Here is a 24,169-nt window from a genome sequence, read left to right as displayed (position 1 = left end):
GGCAGGAGCTAATGAGAGCAAGTGCTATCGAGGGCTGTAGCATTAAGAATAATGAGGAAAGGATTTTGAATTTATGAGTAGCAGTTTTTAAGCAGGGATGCACATCAGAATTATCTGGGGACACTAACCGTTTTTACCAGGTCTCAACCCAAAATATTAATTCGGAATCTCTCTTGGGCATGGAATTACAGTCATACATAGTTTGAAAAGTGAGCCTCAGATTTAGGTGCTAAGCAACAGGTTTTGATAACTGGATAGGTTTGGGGGTGGGTGGGAGTAGGGTGTGCAATCAAAGATACTGACAGGATATCAGGTTTAGGTGACTGGGATGTGATGGTGCCTCGTACCTGAGGAAGGAAACGCTGGAGGAAGATAGTCGTCTTTCCACAATTATGTCATGTGGTAGGTGTACTTACGGAGAAGGCAATGGCACCCCACTCCAGTACTCTTGCCTGGAAAATCCCATGGATGGAGGAGCCTGGTGGGCTGCAGTCCATGGGGTCGCTAAGAGTCGGGCACGACTGAGTGACTTCATTTTCACTTTTCACTTTCATGCATTGGAGAAGGAAATGGCAACCCACTCCAGTGTTCTTGCCTGGAGAATCCCAGGGATGGGGGAGCCTGGTGGGCTGCCGTCTATGGGGTCGCGCAGAGTCGGACACGACTGAAGTGACTTAGCAGGTGTACTTAAAGGTCCCCTAAGTATTGCACAAGATTCTGTTTGACTTTGTATATTTTCCAGTTCTCCAGCTTAGTCTGGGAATACACTTTCAGCCTCTCAAACTAAGATATTATAAGAGTTTTTATCCTGGATAGACTATTTCAGTGTGTTCAATATATTTGAAAACTTAGAGAAATTACCCCCAAAGCATTTATCCTTGGTTTGCATCAGTAGATGGCAGTGGTTTACAGCATCAGATAACACCATGATCCTCAAGGCATCATCTTCCCTTTTGAAGAAATAAACTAAGACCAGCTTCTCTTCAATGGAAGTGGGTTTTTTGCAAATTATTTTTTTATTGAAGGATAATTGCTTTACAGAATTTTGTTGTTTTCTGTCAAACCTCAACATGAATCGGCCATGGCTATACATATGTCCCCTCCCTTTTGAACCTCCCTCCCGTCTCCCTCCCCATCCCACCCCTCTAGGTTGATACAGAGTCCCTGTTTGCGTTTCCTGAGCCATACAGCAAATTCCCATTGGCTGCCTATTTTACATATGGTAATGTCAGTCTCCTTGTTACTCTTTCTGTACATCTAACCCTCTCCTCCCCTCCCCACGTCCTTATAGACTTTACGTCTGTTCTGTTTCGATTCTTTTTCTCTGAATTTGGGGTCTCACCGATCTTTACCATCTGAGTAAGTCACTCTAACCACAGAGTTAACTGAGAGAAACTTGGAAATCGTTTTAATTCTTTCCTCTCTTATTCTAAGACCAGTTGATTCTGTCTCCAAAACACGCCCACATTTACTGTTTTTTTCCTCAGTCACACCGTCACCTCACACTGACATCATCAGTTCAGTCGCTCAGTCGTGTCCGACTCTTTGTGACCCCATGAGCTGCAGCACGCCAGGCCTCCCTGTCCATCACGAACTCCCAGAGTCCACCCAAACCCATGTCCATCGAGTCGGTGATGCCATCCAACCACTTCATCCTCTGTCGTTCCCTTCTCCTCCCGCCTTCAGTCTTTCCCAGCATCAGGGTCTTTTCAAATGAGTCAGCTCTTCGCATCAGGTGGCCGAAGTATTGGAGTTTCAGCTTCAACATCAGACCTTCCAGTGAACACCCAGGACTGATCTCCTTTAGGATGGACTGGTTGGATCTCCTTGCTGTCCAAGGGACTCTTAAGAGTCTTCTCCAACACCACAGTTCAAAAGCATTTTGAAAAGCAAATTCTTCAGCACTCAGCTTTCTTTATAGTCCAGCTCTCACATCCATACATGAACACTGGAAAAACCATAGCCTTGACTAGACTGGCATCATATCATCATTGTGTCATGTCCTAACTAGGCTCTGGCTTCCTTTATTGTCTTCTTGCAGTTTGTTCTCTACGCAGAAGCTAGACTTCCCTAAAGGTTATATTAATTCACTTGCTACAACCTTTCAGTGGCTTCTCTCGTATCAGAAATACAATTTTTCTTTAACCCTGAACGACCTTGCATTGTATAGCTCCTACTTCTGTGATTTTGTCTTACGCCACTCACTGTGCTCTAGTCATACAGGACTTGTTAGTTTTCACAACCACCAAGCTTACCTGGCCTTTTTTGGATAGTTAAGCAAATTTTATATAATTTATTGATTTTCCCAATGCACATATCTCACAGTGGCAAAACTTTGGTTATAACCTGTGTCTAACTGACTTTCACCACTGTGAAATTCCATTCCCTATAATGTAGCATTTTCTATGTTGCATTTGATTGTTTAGGAAGGACAGATGACTTACCCACAGTGTGTGTGTGACATAGGAGTAGTCCCTTTCTTGTTTATATTGTGGTAAAATGTACATATTATGAAGTTTACTATTTTAACCATTTTTAAGTATACAGTTCTGTGGCATTAGGTATATTCACCTTGTGCTCCTGTCACTACTATTCATCTCCAGAACTTTTCCATCATCCCAAACTGAAAACTAACAGTGATTTCTCTTTACCTCCCTTCTCTAGGTCCTGGCAACCACTGCCTTTCTTTTAATATTAAAAAAAAAAATTTTTTTTTAAGATGAGTTTGAATCCTTCATCTTAGGTGAATATACTTATTACTAATAGAATTGCTCTAAGCAGCATACATACTTAAACCCAGTTCTGCTTTCACTTATTTCTAATTCCTATGTGAGGAGTCTTAACAGGTCTTGAGAGTTAGCACTTTTTTCCTCCACTACTTCCCCCACTGTATACTAATTGCTAAAAACATACACAGTGCTGGGATGTTGGGCTCTTGTATACTACCCTTTCTTGAATTTTGACCATTCCAAAGGATGCTGAACAGAGGTGATCACAAGTTTTAGACAGATAATGAACATTTTATTAAACACTATTGTCATACTACTAGGCAACATGCACTTCAAGGGCGGAACTGTCACACCGATCATTGTAATCTTGCTGAGCATGTAAAAAGCTCTCCATAATAAATAAAACCTGAAGTCTGAAGTATGGAGTAGGTTTAGCAATGTATATCAGCTTTTTGTGCAGCTTCTGTGCAGAACAGATAATTTGACATCTCTGTGCATGAGTTCAGTAATAGCGGAGCTTAAAGTGTGTGCCAGACACAGTGATACATTTCCTAGTGTTTGCTTTTTGATCGTCAGCCACCCTATGGGTGTGTGTACTGTTAGTCACATTTTGAAACTCACAGTTGAAACTGAGTCTTTGTGGTTTATTGCTTCTGTCTTCAGCTATGGTTAACTTACTAGAGAATATACAGTATATTCAGTAAATGTATACGTATTTCACACAATTTGTTGGTGGTCCAATTCATAATTTTTTAAAAACAGCTTTATTGAGATACAATTCACATGCCAAAACATTTCACTCCTTTAAAGTGTAATTAAGTGGGTTTTGAATTAAGTGTAATTAAGTGTACAGTCTTTATCACTATCTAATTTCAGAACATCTTCCCCCCCAAAAGAAATCCTGTACTCATTAGCAGTCACTTCCTCTGCCTGCCTTTCCCCAGTCCCTGGCAACCACAGTTTACTTTGCTTTTAGGGATTTGCTTATTCTGGATATTGCATATAAATGGAATCATACAACAAATGCCCTTTTGAGACTGATTTCTTTCACTTAGTATTGTTGCCAGGCGTCCTTTATGTTGTGGCATAAATCGTATACTTCGCTTGTGTGTATAATACTGTATTCTTCATGGCTCAGTATTACTCCATTGTTCAGGTGCGCCACATGTTGTATATTCATTCATCAGCTCACAGATATTTGGGCTGTTTTCCCCTTTCTGGCAATTATGAATAATGCTAGGGTGAATATTTGAGTGCAGTTTTTGTGTGAACATACGCTTTCTCTCTCTTAGATATGTACTTGGACAGGAAATTGTTGGGGATAAGAGGGACTTGTTTAACATTTTGAGGAATTTCCCAACCATTGTCCAAAGTGATTGCCTCATATTACATTCCACCAGCAATGAATGTAGGTTCCAATTTCTCTGCATCCTCATCAACACTTGCCTTTTAAAATTTTAGCCATTAAGTATTATCTCACTGTGGTTTTAATTTGTACTTCCCTAATTTTGTAACGATATTGAGCATCTTTTCATGTCTTTATGTTCTAATACATTAGTATGTCATATTTAAGAAATGTCTAAATCCATTGCCTATTTTAATTGGGTTGTCTTTATAATGTTGAGTTGTAAGAGTTCTTTATATGTGCTGGTCTGTGAGATAAATTGCAAAATTTTTCCCATTCTGTAGGTTTCTTTTTTACTTGATGGTGTTATTTGTAGCATAAAAGTTTTTAATTTGATAAGAGTCCCGTTTGTCTTTTTTTATTTCATTGCTTATGCTTTTGGTGTCATACCAAAGAAGCTGTTCTGTGATCTGATGTCACCAAAATTTTGTGTGTGGTGTGAAGTAGGGGTCCAGTTTCATTTTTTTGCATTTGGATACCCAGTTGTGTCAGCACCATTTATTGAACGGAGAAGGCAGTGGCACCCCACTCCAGTACTCTTGCCTGGAAAATCCCATGGATGGAGGAGTCTGGAAGGCTGCAGTCCATGGGGTCGCTGAGGGTCGGACATGACTGAGCGACTTCCCTTTCACTTTTCACTTTCATGCATTGGAGAAGGAAATGGCAACCCACTCCAGTGTTCTTGCCTGGTGACTCCCAGGGATGGGGGAGCCTGGTGGGCTGCCGTCTGTGGCGTCGCACAGAGTCGGACACGACTGAAGCGACTTAGCAGTAGCAGCATTTATTGAAAAGACTTCGTTGAATTGTCCTGGCACCCTTGTCAAAAATTAACTGACTTCATTTCCTACTACAAATTGACTATCATTCAATTGATATGTGTGTCTAGCCTCCTGCCAGTACCACATCATCTTGATTACTGTAGCTTTGTAGTAAGTTATGAAATCGTTAAAATTTGAGTCTCCTGGCTTTGTTGTTTTTCTAGATTTTATTTTGTTTATTCAGAGTCCCTTGCATTTCCATATGAATTTTAAGTTTAACTTGTTAATTTCTGCCCCAAAAGCCTGCCTAGATCTGGTCATAATTATGTTGACTCTGTAGCTCAATTTGGGAAATATAGCCATCACAGCAATATTAAATCTCCTGATGCTTGACCAAGAGTGTATCTTTGTTTATTTAGATCTCATTTCTTTTAACACTCTGTTTCCAGTGTACAAGTCTTATACTATTTTTGTTATGTTTATTCCTAAATATTTTTTGTTTTCTTGGGAGCTATTTGTAATTGGAATTGATTTTTTAATTTCAATTTCAGATTGTTCTTTTCTAGTGTATAGAAATACAGTTGATTTTTGTGTACTGATTTACAACCGGTACACGGCCTTGCAATCTTGGTGGACTCGTACTCTAATAGTTTTCCATGGGTTCCTTAAGATTTTTCTCTCTGTAAGACCATGTCATCTGAAAACAAATAATTTTTCTAGCCTGGGTGCCTTTTCTTTTTCTTGTCTAATTGCCCTGGCTGGATTCTTCAGTAGAATGTTAAAAAGAAGAGGCCAGAGTAAACATCCTTGTCTTGTTCCTGATCCTAGGGGAATAGTATTCAGTCTTTAACCATGAAGTATGGTGTTAGCTTTGAGTTCCATAGATCCCCTTTACCATGTCAAGGAAGGCTGAATCACAGTTTTAATTTTAATTTGTCAATATACTCTTGTTTGGTCTGTTCTGGTGACTTTTCATGGTTTTTAAATATTTAGATCCAAATTAGAAATGGTAGTTAGATTACTAGAACCAGTGGGTCGCTGAACCGGGAAAGATGTAACCTAAGGCATTTAAATTGATTTAGATGGAACATTTTGGAAAAATATTTTGTGACTGCTTGACCTGGGCCAGATAAATAGCTATTTATTTTATTCAAACTTACTAAGACTATATAAAAGTTGAGGCATTTTAACTTCTACTTTAAGGATTAGTAATCTAGTTGACCCTGTGATTTGACATTTAGCCCAATAATGTAGTTCTGTGAAACTGTAGAAATGAATTTCAATTCTAAACATAGATCTAAATTATTTCTTGTCAAAGTCTTACTCTGTACATGGCCTGAAGGGATAAATGGCGTAAATTGTGCTCTTAGACATGGTAACTTTTATACTGTTATTTAAATTATGAAATTGACTGTGAAGGTTCTTTCTGATGAATTGAAAAACTGGAGAATATTGTTAACTGTTTTGAAGATCAAAGCGAGTATTTGCAGAAATTAAGAGACCTTTTTGTAGTCATTGTTTGGATGTAAGAATCATCTGACTTGAGATGATAAACTTCTTTTTGCTAACTTCTGGAAGATATATGGTAGAATGGTTCTGCTGTACTTTCTAAAGTCTAGTCTGGGTGGCTTTTTTTGAGGGGGAGATGGAGGGAGCTAAGGAAATTGTATTTTTGATGTTGCTATGCCAGCTAATAACGTTTCCAAGAAGACACTGTGTAAGCATGCACAGCAAATCCTTATGTATACTTCTAAGTATCTAGACTACAGGGACCAAATAGAATAGATCTGGCAGATAAACATGTGGTTACCCATGTGTTCATCTTCTGAAACTACAGTAACTTTGTATTATTATAATGTCAGGAAAATATTTCTCTGGAAAAATGGAAACCAGAAGTAGTAAAATATGGATATAATTTATAAGAAATGAACATCAGTGTTTCAGTTTTCTGTATTATTTGCTAATACCAAGGTGAATCAAACTTTCAAAGTCATGAAAGTCTTTAACTTCAGAATTTGGGGGGCGTTCAGCATTTGCATGGGAGGGGTGTAATTGACTTCTTAAGGCAACTGTTTTCAAAATTGTTTGAAACAAACTTCTTGTATCTTGGTAACCCAGAGTTGATGAATAGCACAAGGACATAAATATCCTCAGATGACTTCTGTCCTGTAGTATACTCTGGAGTAAATCATATTTTAAGATTATGTAAGTGTTAGAAATGACACAGTCTCAACGTAAAACTGTATTTGCTTTACTTAGCTTCTGGAGAAATTGATTTTATATTTCCTAAACTGAAGGATAAATATTCAGCAGTCGTGCCAGCAATTTTAGGACTTACTAAAAAAGAATAATTCTTAAACTTGGTAACTATTTAAGGAAGAGAAGTTTCACTTTGATAATCAACTTGCAGTAATGAGATTTAGTAACATGTATGAAGTGGCATTTCCAAGCAGTTGAGGAAAAAGAAAGACAAAGTTGTAAAATAGATAGATGACTGATTCATGTCAGAACCTGTATTATTATCCTAATTCCACACGACACTGGACAGAGTAAGTTAACCTAACCTCTACAGAATCTAGTAATTGAAGTAGACTCTTAGGAGCTTTCTGGCTCAAGAGATGTATGATTCAGATAACATAGCCTTGTCGTTTCTTTACCTAGGGCTGTGAACCTTTTTTCTTTTGCTTTTGAAAAAAAAAAAAATTGGAGCAGCCTGAATGAATAGTCAGCAAACATTTAATTCATACCTGTTGAGCTCCCTAACACAAATATCAGAAAGTTAATTCTGTGCTGTAGAGCAGAAGGCTTGGCAGACTTTTTTAACAGAGCTACCTTAGAAATATTTTGGGTTTTGTGGCCCCAAACAGTCTCTGTAGGGGAAAAAAATATTTTTTTTTAACAAGAGTTTAAAAAATGTAAAAATCATCCTTGGCTTAAGGGCTGTTTTTAAAAGAAAAACAGGCCTTTAAGTTTGTCCAGCTGCTTAGAGCTGCTTCTCTAACTTCATGTGCAAGAAAGATTTTGTTAAAGTGTAGATTTTGAGTACTTAGGTCTGGAATGGGCCTCATTGTTCTCCATTTCTACCAAGTTCTCTGGTGAACTATACACTTAGAGAAGCAAAACTCTACAGCAGTAGTTCTTAATCATGTCTAGAACACAGTTCCTTTAAAAATTAATGAAATCTAGACTCTTCCCAAATACACACGTGCAGAAATCTTGTATGCAATTTCAGGGGATTCTTTTGTCCTTCTCCCCAGAATTCCACCCCAAGATTCTAGCTATTGGTTTTAAAAAATGAAGTTACAAGCGTATACCTAGTTTTATTGTGCTGTACAGATATTGCATTTTTTTAACAAATATTTCAGGTTTTCATTATTATAATTGTTATGATCAGTGATCTTTGGTTACAATTGCAAAAAGATTGACCCACTGAGGACTCAAGTGATTAGCTTTTTTTTGTTTAAGCAATAAAATCTCATAAAATTAATGTATGTACATTGTTTTTTACATAATGCTATTGCATACTAATAGACTATAGTACAGTATAAACATATCTTTGTATCACTCAGTTTATTGCTGTATTTGCTTTTGCTCTCTTTTTTAATATCTATTTGGCTGCGTCAGGTCCAAGTTGTGGCACACAGGATCTTCTGTTGCGGCCCACGGGCTTCACTCTAATTGTGGCACATGGCTCTGTAGTTCTGGTGCGGGCTTAGCTGCCCCATGGCATGTGGGATCTTAGTTCCCTGACCAAGAATCTAACCTACATCCCTTGGTTTGGAAGGTGGGTTCTCAGTCAGGGTAGTTTCTGCTTTTGCTTTTGTGGTGGCGTTGAACCCAAAATATCTCTCAAGGTATGGCTGTATACCATATCATCCAGCATTACCACTTCTAGGGTATATATTCAAAGGAAATGAAATCAGTCTCCCTAAGAGATCTGCACCCCTGCATTCATTCATTACAGCACTGTTTACCTAAGTATCCATCAGTGGATAAATGAACAGAGAAAATGTGTCTACACACACACACACACACACACACACTGAGACATTGAATATTATTGAGACATAAAAATGAAGGAAGTCCTTCTGTTCGCAGCAACATGGATCACCTTAAGTGAAAGAAGTCAGAGAAAGGCAAATGCCATGTAATCTCACTTACATGTAAATCTTTAAAAAAGGAAACTCACTCTCACACACATGCAAAGCAAACTTAGAAACTCAATGTTGGTGGTTTCTGGCACGGGGGTACAGGAATTAGGTGAAGGTGGTCAAAAGGTATGAAGTCCAGTTGTGAGACAAATGTGTTCAGGGAGTATAATGTACAGCATGGTGACTGTAGGTAACAGAGTTATAGTCTATACTGGAAAGTTGCTGAGAGTATATCTCAAGTTTTCATCATAAGGAAACAGTTGTAACTATGAGGTTGATGGATATTAACTGATTGTAGTCATTTCATATAGTATATATATAAATGTTTTGTACCCTAAACACAGTGTTACAGGTTGGTTTTTATCTCAACAAAATGGGAAAAGTCATTACAGTTAAATTGTAAAATATTGTCTGCTTAAGCAGTCTGCATGGTGTTGTTGGAATATTGTTAAACAGTTTTCACCTGTTCCTAAAATGATAAACATCGCTCAGAGATGTAGAAGCAAAACTACGTGACCAAATAAGGATTGTTGTCTTTTGTCTTTTCCCCATACGGAGTTGTTTCACAGTGAGAAGGATGAGAGAACAGAACTAGTTAGAGATGCAGATCTGAGTCATCTGTAACCAAAAAACAGTAGAAATCATTATTTTAGTTTTTCCTGTAAGGAATATCTCTGTTTTATAGAGCTATAAGTTCTTAATCTTAACTTGCATATAAGCAGAACAACAGTCTAAAACAGAAATCAGTGTGGATGCTCTTAGAAGCAGAGGGTTTTGAGACCTAGAGCAATAATTTATTCATCGCTGTGAGAACAGCTAAGACACTAAGAACCATGAGTTCTGAGGAACTCAGAAAGGTATTCCCAGTCATCAGATCATGAAGGACCAGTTGGTCTTGAAGCCTGACCTGAATTTCACAGGGCTGGCATTTCCTCATTTCCTGTAATCACCTCCTCCCCTCTCCCTGTGACTCAGTGGTAGTTACAGTACAGTAAGTGCCAGTCTTTCCAACCCTTATTATTGTGATTAAGATTTGGGGAAAATTAGAAGAAACCACATAGTATAGGGAACACATTTCCTAAGTGTGACACAAAACTACCAACATCACTAAATTTGACTGTATAAAAATATAAAATAACTTATTTTGAAGATGATAAAATCATTTTAAGAGATAAAGTGTTTCGTGTTAGCTGCTGCTGCTAAGTCACTTCAGTCGTGTCTGACTCTGTGTGACCCTATGGACAGCAGCCCACCAGGCTCCTCTGTCCACAAGATTCTCTAGGCAAGAATACTGGAGTGGGTTGCCATTTCCTTCTCCTGCTTGGTGTTAGCAGTAGTCAGAATACAAGATTGAGAGTATGGGGAAATGGCAAGAAAATTAATTTGGTGGAAGTATACATTTGTAGGAAAACTCTGTTTTCTGTGAATCTTTTCTCCAGAAGTAATTGAAGTGTACAAAAGGAAAATTAGAAACATGTAGATGGCTGTGAAAATAGTGACTGACTAATCACAGGATGGCTGTGAAATACCTGTGATGTTAAGCAAGTTACATGCCTCATTTTCCTTATCTGTAAACAGGGAATGAAGATAATCATAGAATTCATAAAACTCTTATAGCAGTGCTTAGTATAGAATAAGCATTCTCCAAAGTTGCACTTTAGAGATGATTGCTGTAGGTATTACTATGTAGCCATTAAAAAAGAATGAAACAGGTAAGTACATACCAATGTTAAAGGTTTGTAATTTTTATTTTAATGAAATTTTAGTAAGTTATCTATAGAGAAAGGTGTTTGGTAAATAGAGTTAACAGATAAATAGATGTTTGGACAAGGGAAGTGAGGGATGGGTTTTCATCTTGTAAAGAGCATGCTTTACTGTTGTAATAAAGAGAAATGCATGTTGGTATCCCAGATCCTGTGTACTCTAACCTTGAGTAACCTTGCTGTGGGCTGCCTCCACAGCATCTAAGGAACCAGTTAGCTTCCACCTCTAGCAGCTAAAAACTTCCCTGCCTAGGAACAGCTGTGCTACTTTTTCATTGGCAATTATGTATTATGCCAGTTTTATTATAAAATGTTCCTTATAAGGGGGAGAAGGCAGTGGCAACCCACTCCAGTACTCTTGCCTGGAAAATCCCATGGGTGGAGGAGCCCGGTGGGCTGCAGTCCATGGGGTCGCTAGGAGTCGGACATGACTGAAGCGACTTAGCAGCAGTCCCTTATAAGGAGCTAAAACACACTTGTCTGTTCTGTACATTAGTTTTTCTCTGTGGAGGCACGTAGAAGTCTGATTCCTCATCCTGTGATGGCCTGTTTTACCATCTTGATGGCTTTCTTTGGTGCCCATGCGTCTTTTTCATGTTTCTCTTTCCCTACTATATCTCTAGTCCTCTGCTAGCATACATGTCTTGTTTTCAGTCTGTATCTTAAACAGTAATCACTGTTAAACTTCATTCAGCTCAACCAGGGCTAAGATCTCTTTGATCCTGTCTTTTCATTGTTTCTAACTTTGTGACAGTCTTCAACTACATAATTATAAGTTTCTGGTCCCCCCCCCCCTTTTTTTTTTTTAAGAAAATGATGTGTGTACAGGTACTTCAGTCCATAGCAGATATTTTATTTAGTGTGCACTATGTTCCAGCACAGTACCAGGCCTGGCAAATCAGTGATGACTAAGTGACTGCCTTTTGGAGCTAGTGGGTCCAGTGGGGAGGACACATCAGACATGTAATGTGATGAGTATCAGGAAATGGGCACATTCTGTGGGCACATTGTGATGGATACCAACCTGATCTTGAAGGTTCGAGGAAAGCCTGGCTGTTTGTGAAGACTCGGAACTTTTGAGAAACTGAAGAGCATTGTGTTTGAAGCAAGTCTAGTAGGAAGAAGCTGTTGAAAGGTTTTAAAGAGAATGATATGTCTGCATTTTTAAAAGATGTGTTTCATAGATAATATATCCAACAAATTGGACTGGGAACAAATATAGTATAAGCTATGGCAGTTTGTAATGTTCTTCCATGCTCACCCTGAGGCCTGGAAATAGTGTTAAGTAGGCAGGTAGAGCTTCTCAAGTGAAGAATTTCATTCATTTTTTTTCCTAACTACAAAATTTATGACTCAAATTAGGAGTGAAAATGTTTGAGTCACAGTTAAATGTTTAACTAATTTAGGTTAATTCTATTATGGCTGGCTTCTCCTCAGAGCCATTTAAACTCAGAAACAATAGTGGTATTTAAGAGGTAATTTTCTGATCTTATATATAGTTTTCTTTAAAAAATAAAAAAAAAAAGATTTGCTCCAGTATTCTTGCCTGGAAAAGTCTATGGACAGAGGAGCCCGGCAGGCTGCAGTCCATAGGGTTACATGACTGAGCATGTGTGCATGAGGGTGGAGGGTGATGGGTTGGTAGCAATAAACTGGTAGAACTAAAAAAAAAAAAAAAAAGATTTGAATAAACTGGTAGAATTTGCCACAATAAGTTAGATTTTTTTCCTTACGTATAATCAATTCAAAAACGGCTTTTTCTGAGTTGTGCTGATTTTAACTGTCAGTGTTTTTGACATAATAATATAACCAATGTTAAATCATCCTGGCCTTATAAATAGTCTTTCCCAGATTTTAAGATTAAGAAAGCTTGTGTTCATTCGGTTCTAAAATGTGGCCAAGTAGTATTTTCCTTTAAATGGCTTTTACTTGCGTTCTTGGTAACTCGTCATAAAGTGTGCATTGAAGAATTTGTTCAGAGTGGAAATCTGTGTTGTGATAGCGGGTTTTAAAGCCACAGACTTAAGGAGCCAAGAGCTGAATTTTAAGTGTCAGATGTTAAACAGAAAGTAGTTTATAACAGAGTTTACTCTTCTATTACACTGCCTGAACTCTAGAGACAAAATTTTCAGAGGAAAAAATTGCAGAGCATCCCGTTGGCAAGAGTAAGAATTTTCCACTACCACTTGCCCTGAGGGCACTGACATGCCCCATCAGGGAAATATCACGGATGTGATCATCGGAACAGGCTGCCTACTCCTCTTGCACAAAACTCTCTGTCTGGAATTCACAGAAGCCTGCAGACAAAAGAAAATTATGTCTTAGTTGAAAAGTAGTCATTGAATCTTTGTTTTCATGGATCTTTTACTTCTTTAGACAACCAGCTTCCTCGTAGATTTAATCCTGAATTGACTCCTCCAAACAAAAAGCAGAGTCAGACAGTAAACTAAAGGAAGTCTTTCATTAATTGAAGTTCTTTAGGCAAGACTCCTATTGCTAACTTTAGTTTCCTGTCTAGAATGAGGACGAGTTGGTCTGGTCAAGATGATGCAAGGGAGTGTCTTTCTCGCTAAGAGAATACTAGAACTTGGCAGGTTTTTAAGGCCAGTTTGGATTTATGCTCTTAGTACCTTTTCCACACAGGAGAAGAGCATGGCAGCCCACCCCAGTGTTCTTGCCTGGAGAATCCCTGTGGACAGGGGAGTCTGGCGGGCTGCAGTCCATGGGGTCACAAGGAGTCAGACACGACTGAGCGACTAAGCACATGCGCACCTTTTCCACAGAGAGATCATTTTGTAATGGAAATAAACGTGAAACTTTTAAGGTAGTACATTTCCCAAGTGTTAGGGACTTAGGGTCTTCTTGGCCTAGAGCTTCGCATACATGGCACATGAGAAACAGCACACAGGAAAGACTGTTCTAAACAGGCTCCTCACAGGATCTGGGACACCAGTTACTAAGCCTTTTCCCCCCTTGTATTAATTTTTTAGTGTGCTTGGAGAATTTCTTTAAAATAATGGATTCCTGGATCCCAAATGCATTGAACCAGGCTCTTAAAGAGCAGGCCCCAAGGTTCTGTAGTTTATAAAAGGTCCCCAGGTCATCTTTTAGTTCCTAAATACATAATTGCCTCCCAGTTAGAATGGCTGTTACAGGATGGAAGAAAAGTTAATAAGAGCATAAGATCAATTTTTAAACAACTTCCTGTGTGGTCCAGTGGCTAAGACGCTATGCTACCAACACAGGGGACCCAGGTTCGATCCCTGGTCAGGGAATTAGATCCCCAGGTCATCTTTGAGTTCCTACATATGTAGTTGCCTCCCAGTTAGAATGGTTGTTACAAGAGGGAACAAAAGTTTAAAAAAGCATGACGTCAGTGTTTAAGGACTTCCCAGTCACTTGTTCCACTAGCATTTTACATCTGACTCGTTCTTGAATATTTAACCAATAATTAAATGTATATCAGTATAATTTCTGTACAACAGAGATAGCCTTCATATATTTAAAACAGACTTTTAGGAGAATCCCAGGGACGGGGAGCCTGGTGGGCTGCCGTCTATGGGGTCACACAGAGTCGGACACGACTGAAGCGACGGCAGCAGTAGCAGCAGCAGGAGTAAAAATAAGCTGGTTTCTTTGTAATGCAAGTGTGAACATTGACATAATTTTAAACGCTGCATGTATAGTATCAATCCCACCTTAAACTAGTAACTCACATGTTACTGAGGAAAAAAATTAATCTTGGTATTTCTTGCCTCAAAAACACATTTTTCATTCATTTTTAATCCTCGGAGCTGCCACTGAAACACAGCAAAATAAACGGCAAGATACAACTTCTGGGTCCTCAGTTCGAATATTAGATTTGCTGACCTTAATTAAATTGTGGCCAGGTATATGAGAGTACAGGCTAGAGCTAATATATTAAGTTGTTTAAAAGAGATTCAGCTCCAGTATAAAATGACACCTTGTGCTATTTTATTTTTTTTCCTTTATGGCTGCACCATGTGGCTTGCGGGATCTTAGTTTCCCAGACTTTGAACCCATGCCCCTTGCAGTGGAAGCACGGAGTCCTCACCCCTGGACCACAGAGAATTCCTGGCATTCTGCTTTTAGATTGGTGGTTTCCATTCAGTTGTTACAGTACAGGTGGGCCTATAGACTGTGGTGACTGCTATGCCATGTTAGAAGTTTTCTGCTCCTGTAGGATCATGGCATAAATTGCTTCAGACGTTAAAGGAACATTGTCAGGTAATTTTTCCATTTAGGGTCACGCACTCAACATTGAACTTGGATCCTTTTCATGTTCAATGTTATGTAGGGTCAAATTATGACAGCCAGAACTAACACAGTAAAAGTTTTTTAGGTTGTTTGAGGTTTTTATACGTTTATTTTTTGCTGCACGAGCAGCTTGCAAGAATCTTAGTTCCATCACCAGGGATCGAATGCCCTCGGCAGTGAAAATGCACAGTCCTAAGCACTGGACCACCAGATAATTCCCTAAGCTATTTTAAAGTTTTTTCTTGATGGGGTATTTTAGGTTGTGAAGGCCACTAAATTTTAAGATACAGTTACTTACTATTGTTGTATGAGCAGAATTGTATTATTAATAAAATGAAAGTTTCTAGTGTCTTCCATCTGAATATTGCACTTGTTGCATAAGCATTTCCAGCAGAAATTTCCCCTTAACTTTGTGTGTCCTTGCAGTCGAGTGCAAGGATGATCTTTGCCTCCTGGGAGTAGATCTTGGCAGTCTTGCTCTGTGCTGCCTTGTGACCGCGTTTCTTACATAGGTTATAGGGTTTGTGTCATGAACTATACTCTGCCTGAGTTTAAACGCTGTGAGTTACAGAAATATTAGAACTAAATAGAAGGTTTAACAAATGAAATCAATCTACTACTTAGAAGTGGATTCTGTCTAAGAAGTAGACTGAATCGATTGAATCTACCTCTTAAGACAGTTTATGTATAACCAGTGACAGAGTTAACAGTTCTGTATGGTAGCGTAAGTCTGGAAAATTAAGATTTAACTTAATACATGCATTTGTAGGGGAAATGGTGCTTATTTGTTCTGTTAGCTGTCCTTGCATAAGACTCCTAAAAACACCTTAGTACCTTTCAGAGAGTCAGGGAAAGCTGTTTTGTACTTATGTTTACTGTTCAGTTGCTTTGATACTAAAACATGCTCATCTAACAATATTTGAACGCCTACAGTATTCTGGGCATTGTTCTAAGGGTGCAGGTGAAATACAGGCTTTACCTGTTCCTCGGTCTGTGTTGTGGCATTTATTTCAAATACTGTCAAGGAAAGGGGCTAAGACATGGTCCATTTAAGAGCTATTAAAGGAGCTCTGGCCCAGAAAAGAAGACTCACTTGAATTAAAGATCTCCCAGAGGTTACACAAGAGGTTTTTCATTTATCTGATAATGCAGATTTCGGAACGTACCAAAGGGTACATACATATAAGGTGAGAAGTCTCCTTCCACTCATGCCCTGCTGTCTGGTGGTGTAAGTCTGTCATCCCTGCCAGAGGCATTTTCTCATGCAGAGCTCCATGTGCACAGTGCTGCACACTTGTGTTTTCTCCACTTAATGTGCAATATGAATAGACTTGTCTCTTCTTTCTATTGCTGATTAAAAAAAAAAAAAAAAACTTAACTGTGTACTACAAGCATATCTGTAGAATAAATTCTTTATAGTGGAATTTATGGGGTAAAAAGACTGTGTTTGGCCATTTTTGTTTGGTTTTTTGTCGTCCCGTGCGGCTTACAGGGATCGCAGGTCCCCAACCAGGAATTGAACCTGTGCGCTTGGCTGTGAAAGCAAAAGCAGAGCTCAGAGTCCTATCCACTGGACCACCAGGGAACCCCTGTGCTTTGCACTTTTGATATGTATTACCAGTTTGCCCTCCAGAGATTTTGTAAGTTTTTTTCTTTGTACTCAGCGGTGTATGTAGGATCGTCACTAAGTCTGGATGCCTAGTTGAGTTAAAAATATTAAACGAATACTAATATTATATGGTATGTTTATTGACGTTCAGTTTGTCCTTATTAGCAGTGCACTAAGCACCGAATTTTCATTAATACCTGCTCATGCACTTGCTCAGCTAGTAAAGAATCTGCCTGTAATGCAGGAGGCCCCGGTTCAATTCCTGAGTCGGGAAGATCCTCTGGAAAAAGGATGTTGGGTTTCCCTGGTGGCTCAACTGGTAAAGGATCTGTCTGCAGTGCAGGAGACCTGGGTTGGGAAGATCCCCTGGAGAAGGGAATGCCTACCCACTCCAGTATTCTGGCGTGGAGAATTCCATGGACTGTTTAGTTCATGGGGTCGCAAAGAGTTGGACACAACTGAGTGACTTTGGCTTTGACTTTTCATGCAGTTGACTCTAAGTGATTTGTAGCTTTGGTTTGTTTTAGGGGTTTTGGATTTTTTTTTTTTTTTTCTTATTAAAACTAAATTTTCCACATTTTATAGTCACTGTATAAAGAAGCCCTGTTTCTGTACATTCTTTCAAACTTAGTGCATTTTTTCCTCAACTTCTTTGTCAATTTGATAGTTTAAAAAGTGGTCTCTCTGTGTTTTATCTTGCCTTTTTCTTATGAGTGAGATTTATTGAGCATCTTTTTATAGAGGTATTTGTTTCCTGTTTATGATAATTTAGCTTTCCCCGTGGAAAAAATCAGTTTACAATTCGGTCCCCCTCGCCATGCCGTGTGTGTGTGTGAGTGTGACTAAATAATGTGTACTTAGAGCTGTTTGCCCAAGCATCATTATTCTCTTGCTTGTGTACTTCATATCTGGTATTTATCCAGGAAGAGTTTTTATGACCCTGAGGACAAGTTGCTTATATTGCTTATTGTAGCAGATTTGAGGGCGGGGGGTGAGTCCCATGCAGCCTGTGGGATCCTAGTTCCCCAGGATTGAACCCATGCCGCCTGCACTGGAAGCACAGAGTCCGAACCACTGAACCACCAAGGCAGTCCCTGTAGCACATTAAATTTGTGCTGTATACAGACTATTTGTGTGTTTGATTTGGAGACAGCTTCTTTATGTAACATGATTTCAAAAGTTCCTTATTTAAGCTGCTTTTTTTCTCCCCAATTAGTTGGTGACAAAGTTCCTGCTGATATAAGATTAACTTCCATCAAATCTACTACTCTAAGAGTTGACCAGTCAATTCTCACAGGTAAATATCATGTATTGGCAGGCTGCTTGGTTCCTGAGGCCCTCAGAGTCCATGCTCATGACTGAACTGACTCTTGCCCACTGTCCATTGATGGCGTCCCACCCTCATCTTTCCAAGATGTTTGTTTTGTAAAGCTTCATCAGTCTTTTTGCCAATAGATGCCAAGCTATGATTTTAAAACAGTTGGCTTTCATCTCATAAGGCCTTCTTATATTTAAATTTTATTAAAAATTAGTTTTGATTTTAAAAGTTTTTTTAAAGGTTGAAAATTCCTTCAGTAGCCTGAGATAAAGTTGAAGCAGTGTTGTTGTCTCTCTGTTTTGTGGAAAGTGAATTAATTACATAGTGTTTTTTTTCCAGGCAGGAAAAATAGACTCCAGGAATACTAATCTCACACCTGACATACTTTGCAATAGTAAAATGTACAATTAACAAAAGTCAGCACCCTCCAAAATGGTGAACGTCTACTGCCTAAAATTTGAACACTAATTAGATTTGGGATTGTTTGGAACATTTTCCCGTTTTTGTTTGATAAAGGCACAGTCTAGGGTGGAGGTTTCATATTAACTGGAAGTAAGGTGGTCAGAAGATTAACTTAAACACAATGCTAACCTGAATTAAATAGTGAGTAAATATAAAATTCAAAGATTTATCTGATGATTAGTTTTGAAAAGCCACTAAATGTCTTCAAAGTAGGACATGAGTAACCTGGACTCTGTATTTTTTATTGTTTCTTTATGAATAGCTTATCTACTAAAACTGCTGTTATCAGCAACAACCTGGAAGCTGATTAAGCCATAAAATGGTAGGGAATTGATCAGATTGTATATAAAATTCTCATATTGTGTGTACAAAAATAATTTCCATTTTAAATAAAAATCATACTCTAGTTTTAGGCTAGATTGAAGAACCAGAGTCTTCTGTTAAATACTGAGAGTGAAATTTGCTTCCTGAAATTTGAGTTAACAGCTAGGGCCATGTTTCACCCTCTTTATATACCATTAACCCTTGAACAGTGTGTGTTTGAACTGCATGTGTTCACTTATCTGCAGATTTTTTTCATTAATAAACCAGTTGGTTGAATCCTCAGATGCAGAACTGCACATCCCGAGGAATCATATGTATACAGAGGGCCAGGCCTAAGTTCTGTGCAGATTTATAAATGCAGAGGGGTTGGCCCCCCAACTGCTGCTGCACTGTTCAAGGGTCAGCTGCATTTCATAGGTGATTGTTAGGTTGGAACCAGGTTCAACAAGACACTGTGAAAGTTCTAAGAAGTGGTCTCTTACTTCATGTGGTCTTTTTTAGTGCTGCTGATGGCTGTTTTTCATTTTGGTTTATTGAAGTAGAATGGTTGATAAGTGCATGCAAATGTTATCTAGAACAGTGTTTTCATTTCTCATCTTTGGCATTATTGAACAAAAACAGGCTTTACAGTGGATGAGCCTCAGTATTCATATCTGTATCTACAGTTTATTCATTTTGTTAAAAGTAAATACACTTTCAGCTTTTTAACTATTATATACACACAATATGTGTGTATATATAAGTATACAATAAATCTACATCTGCTATATTAGAGTATAAAATGATACTTGAAAATGAACTAAATTTGAATAGTTAAGAAAATAAAGGTAATTGACTCGAATTTTACTTCAAAATTAAATTCCTTTATTTTGATTTTTTTTTCTTGGAAATTAGTTTCTTTTTTTCTTTAATTTATTTATTTTAATTGGAGGCTAATTACTTTACAATATTGTATTAGTTTCTCTTACTGAATTTTACTAGTTTATACCGTTTTGAATGAATTGGGGCTTTTTTCCCTTTTCCTGAGAGTGGTATTGGCATGAGTGAATGAGGGTACGAGGGTTCTAAGTGTGAACTGCGTAGATCTAAACAAACCTCCTGTATTGCCACCTGCTTAGGTGAATCTGTCTCTGTCATCAAGCACACTGACCCTGTCCCTGACCCACGGGCTGTCAATCAAGATAAGAAGAACATGCTCTTTTCTGTAAGTACTTTGGATAAGATTTAACCTTTAAAGGGGTGTTTCCTTTAAAATGACGTGGATGATAACTGTGTATAGCTCACAATTAAAAGGTGTGTGTTTAGAAAGAAAGCAAATGTGGCAAACCATTAATAATTGGTGAGTCTGGGTGAAAAGTAAAATAGATGTTTATTGCACTGTTCCAATTTTTCTGTTAAAATTTTTTTGAAATATAAAGTTGGGAAATTTATAGTTTTTGTTTAGAATTTAAAGTGGTATTTCAAGTAGTAGGCTTTTGTGTGTTAACATGGGAATCTAACCACCCATAGTAAATTTTTAAAAAGTACTGCAGAGCTACAGTGAAAATAATGAACTAGGAATTACAATAGAGTGGGGAGGGAAACCTTGCACTTTGAATACCGGTGCTGGAGTGGAGGTCCTCGAGGGCAGCTCCTGGTCCTGGTCGTCCTTCTTATTACAGGGATGAAAGGAGAGGTGGGGTTGTTGGAGCCAGAGGTAGAGAATGCTTAGGGTTGAGAGCCGTATAATGTTTGAAAAGTCAGGAACACAGAGGAGTTAAGCTCTGCTCCAGTCCAGAGCTCTCTGCAAGCCAGACTCAGTGAGTAGAGATTTCAGGTGGGCCAGTGTAAAGGACTCTGGGGCAAGTGGGTACCATTTTCATTTACGGAGAATCACAGAGAGACATACTATACCACCTGCCTTGAGGTATTGCTCATCATCAAAATGTGAAGGCTGGTTACCTGAGTAGTAGCCACTCGAAGGCCCAGTAGAATGTGGTGCGTAGAGAGGCCCAGTAGAGAGTCTGGGTGCCCTCATCAAAATCCACACAAGTCTGAGTTTACTAGTCAGGATTTAAGTAGGATATAGGGTTAATCTCTTAACCAGTTCTCTCCTTCTGTCCTAGGGTACAAACATTGCTGCTGGCAAAGCCATGGGAGTGGTGGTGGCAACTGGAGTTAACACTGAAATTGGCAAGATCCGAGATGAGATGGTAGCAACGGAACAGGAGAGAACACCCCTCCAGCAGAAACTAGATGAGTTTGGGGAACAGCTGTCCAAAGTCATCTCCCTTATATGCATTGCGGTCTGGATCATAAACATTGGGCACTTCAATGACCCAGTGCATGGGGGCTCCTGGATCAGAGGTGCTATATACTACTTTAAGATTGCAGTAGCCCTGGCTGTAGCAGCCATTCCTGAAGGTCTGCCTGCTGTCATCACCACTTGCCTGGCGCTTGGAACTCGCAGAATGGCAAAGAAAAATGCCATTGTTCGAAGTCTCCCTTCCGTGGAAACCCTTGGTTGTACTTCTGTTATCTGCTCAGACAAGACGGGCACACTGACAACGAACCAGATGTCAGTCTGCAGGGTAAGTGGAAGTAGTTTAAAAATCTTTTCTGAGTTATGGTTGTTGATTCATCATAAGAATATGCCCTCATATCATTAAGAGCTTTATTGTTTTGTTAAATTTTATTTTTAATGTAGTTAACAATGATTTGTTGGTTTCAGGTGTACAGCATAGTGATTCAGAGATATATATGTATATTCTTTTTAGATTCCTTTCCATTGTAGCTTATTAAAAAATATTGAGTATAGTTCCCCTGTGCTATATAGTAGGTCCTTGTTGGTATGCAATAGTGTATATATGTTAATCTCAAACTCCTAATTTTAACCCTTCCCTTTCCCCTTTGGTAACCGTAAGTTTCTTTTCTAGTCAGTGGGTCTATTTTTATTTTTTAAATGAGTTAATTTGTATCTTTTTTTTTTTTTTTGGTTCCACATACAAGTGGTATCATATTTGTTTTTGTCTTACTTAGTTTACTTAGTATGATCTCTAGGTCTATCCATGTTGCTGCAAGTGGCATTTTTTTCTTTTTTTAAAGCAATTATTATAGTATAGTTGATTTATAGTGTTGCTAGTTTCAGGTGTACAGCAAAATGAATCGGTTATACATATACATAACATATGCTCACTCTTTAAAAGATTCTTTTCCCATATAGGGCATTACAAGAGTATTGATCTGTTTTCTATATAATGGTGTGTATATGTCAACCCTAATCATCTTCTTTATCCAGTCATGTATCAATAGACAATTACTTGGTTTCATGTCTTGACTGATGTAAATAGTGCTGCTGTGAACATTGGGGTGCGTGTATCTTTTCAAATTAGTTTTCATCATTTCTGGGTATGTGCCCAGAAGTGGGATTGCTGGATCATAAAACTTTTGATTTATAATTTGATACCTTTTATGTGCTTTAAGCAAATTGAATTGTATCTGATGGAGGTTATCTACTGAGTGATATACTTGTATTGGGGAAGTAACTATAACTATAAGCAGTCTGTCAATGTGTTAGGTGACTATGCTTCCTGTATTTCCCTGTTCTTCTAAGTGTATGTATGTTAACACAAGCTTCAAAGTAAGAATTGTCTAAAACCAGCTAGTTATCTGCCTACATAAAATTCTAATTGGTATTTCCTTAACACATTGAATGAAACATGTTTTTCATCTTGAAAAGTAAATAATTGTGTTTAACTTGCTTCATTTTGTGTTCATCCTTCATTTTCTTATGTTGTTTTGACTATCACTTTAGGATAAAATAAACTGTTTAAACCTGCCCTAAGCAGAATAAGGAAATAATGTAAAGATAGAGCTAAATGAAGTTCTTTCATGTAATTCGATTTCCATAAGTTTTATTCAAACAACTTTGAGGTAGAAGGATGAGAAAAACAGTATAAACTTCCAGTTACAAAATAAATGTGTCATGGATATGACATGTACAGCGTGGGACAGTCAGTAATAATGTAGTATCTATGTTATGTATGGTGGCAGGTGATAACTAGACTTAACGATCATTTTGAAATGGATAGGAATATCATATCATTATCCCATGCACCAGCAAGTAATAACATAGTGTAGGTCAATTATACTTCAACAACAAACATAGAAAAAGAGCAGATTTGTGGTTATTAGTCTGGAGGGTGAGAAATCAGATGAAGGTGAACAGGAGGTACAGACTTGCAGTTGAATATCAGGGCGCCATGCGCAACGTTAAGTGCAGTCGGCACTGCTGTAGCTCATGTGCAAGTTGTTAAGAGAGTAACTTCAGAATTCTCATCGCAGGGAAACAATTTTTTCTTATTTTGTATCTATATTAGAAGATGTATATTCACTAACTGATAATCATTTCATGATGATTGTAAGTCAAATCATTTGTACAAGTCAAAGTAATTTTTCAAAAGAGACACAACTCATAAATGTTGAATGAGATTCATGTCAAAGATTCTGTTTGGGTCATTAGTTCAATGAGGGAGAATCAGTAAGATGGTAAAACTGGTTACAGGAACATGTGAGGAAGTGCTCAGTATTAGAATAGGACTTAGTGTGTGTTAGATTATAAAAACTGGTTAATATCACACAGGGAAATAAAACTAAGTTTGTCTTTTATAGAGGACAACAAGCCACAACTTCATAAAACATGAGCCCTTTATAATAGCACAGTGAAAGAATGTTAAAATTTTCCAGCACACTAAATCTTTAAATAAATGCCTATTAAGTAATGCTTCTGAAGGACATCGAAGGACATGCCAGCATCCCCTTGGCCCTCTGGGTTTTAGATAATGGATTTTTTTAGCATTAGAAATTGTTCTTGGTTTAATACATTGAACCCTCAGACTCTTTACTTACCGAATTTAAATTTGTGGTAATTTTTTTGCTATATGTACCCTCAACTCTTTGTGTTGTCCAAAAGCCAGATCCTGATAGCCCAGTTGGTAAAGAAATAATGGACAGGTGTTCAGGTGGCAAGTTTCTAACTTGTCTTAAGTAGATGCAGATTGTAACTGAGCTACCTAAATTTTCTTTCCTTGGTCCCCAAAAATGTTGGATTTTTTTCTTATATTTTCCCTTAAATAATCTGAATTCAAATGTACTGTTAAAGAAACAGCTTGCCTCTTTGTTCTGTTCTACCTTTTGGGGACAGAAAGCGGATGCTAATCAGTATTCCACAGGAGGTTTCTTGCAGTGGGTTGCATAACTGCCCTTGACTTAGGGGTGCTCTCATCATGCAGTTTCTAAATGGTTTACTGGCTTGCAGTCTAAAAATGCCTGTGTGCATTCAGATTTAGTTTGTGTGGGTTAGAATTCTGAATGTCTTAGAATATTTTGTACTG

The 24,169-nt window shown here is 38.2% G+C and overlaps 1 protein-coding gene across 2 annotated transcripts in view; it reads left to right on the top strand.

Moving 5' to 3' along the window:
• ATP2A2 (ATPase sarcoplasmic/endoplasmic reticulum Ca2+ transporting 2) overlaps positions 1-24,169 on the top strand; it is a 57,876-nt gene that overhangs the window by 14,322 nt on the left and 19,385 nt on the right. For both annotated transcript variants that reach the window (XM_006048297.3, XR_006640112.1), the window contains exons 6-8: positions 17,910-17,990; positions 19,916-20,001; positions 20,903-21,367. In XM_006048297.3, coding sequence (XP_006048359.1) covers positions 17,910-17,990; positions 19,916-20,001; positions 20,903-21,367 — 632 coding nt within the window. The remainder of the gene's footprint in view (positions 1-17,909; positions 17,991-19,915; positions 20,002-20,902; positions 21,368-24,169) is intronic.

This window comes from Bubalus bubalis, chromosome 17 (assembly GCF_019923935.1).
Source record: "Bubalus bubalis isolate 160015118507 breed Murrah chromosome 17, NDDB_SH_1, whole genome shotgun sequence".
Classification (NCBI taxonomy): domain Eukaryota; kingdom Metazoa; phylum Chordata; class Mammalia; order Artiodactyla; family Bovidae; genus Bubalus; species Bubalus bubalis.
Note: the sequence above shows the minus strand (reverse complement) of the source record. Positions and strands in the feature narration are given on the sequence as shown.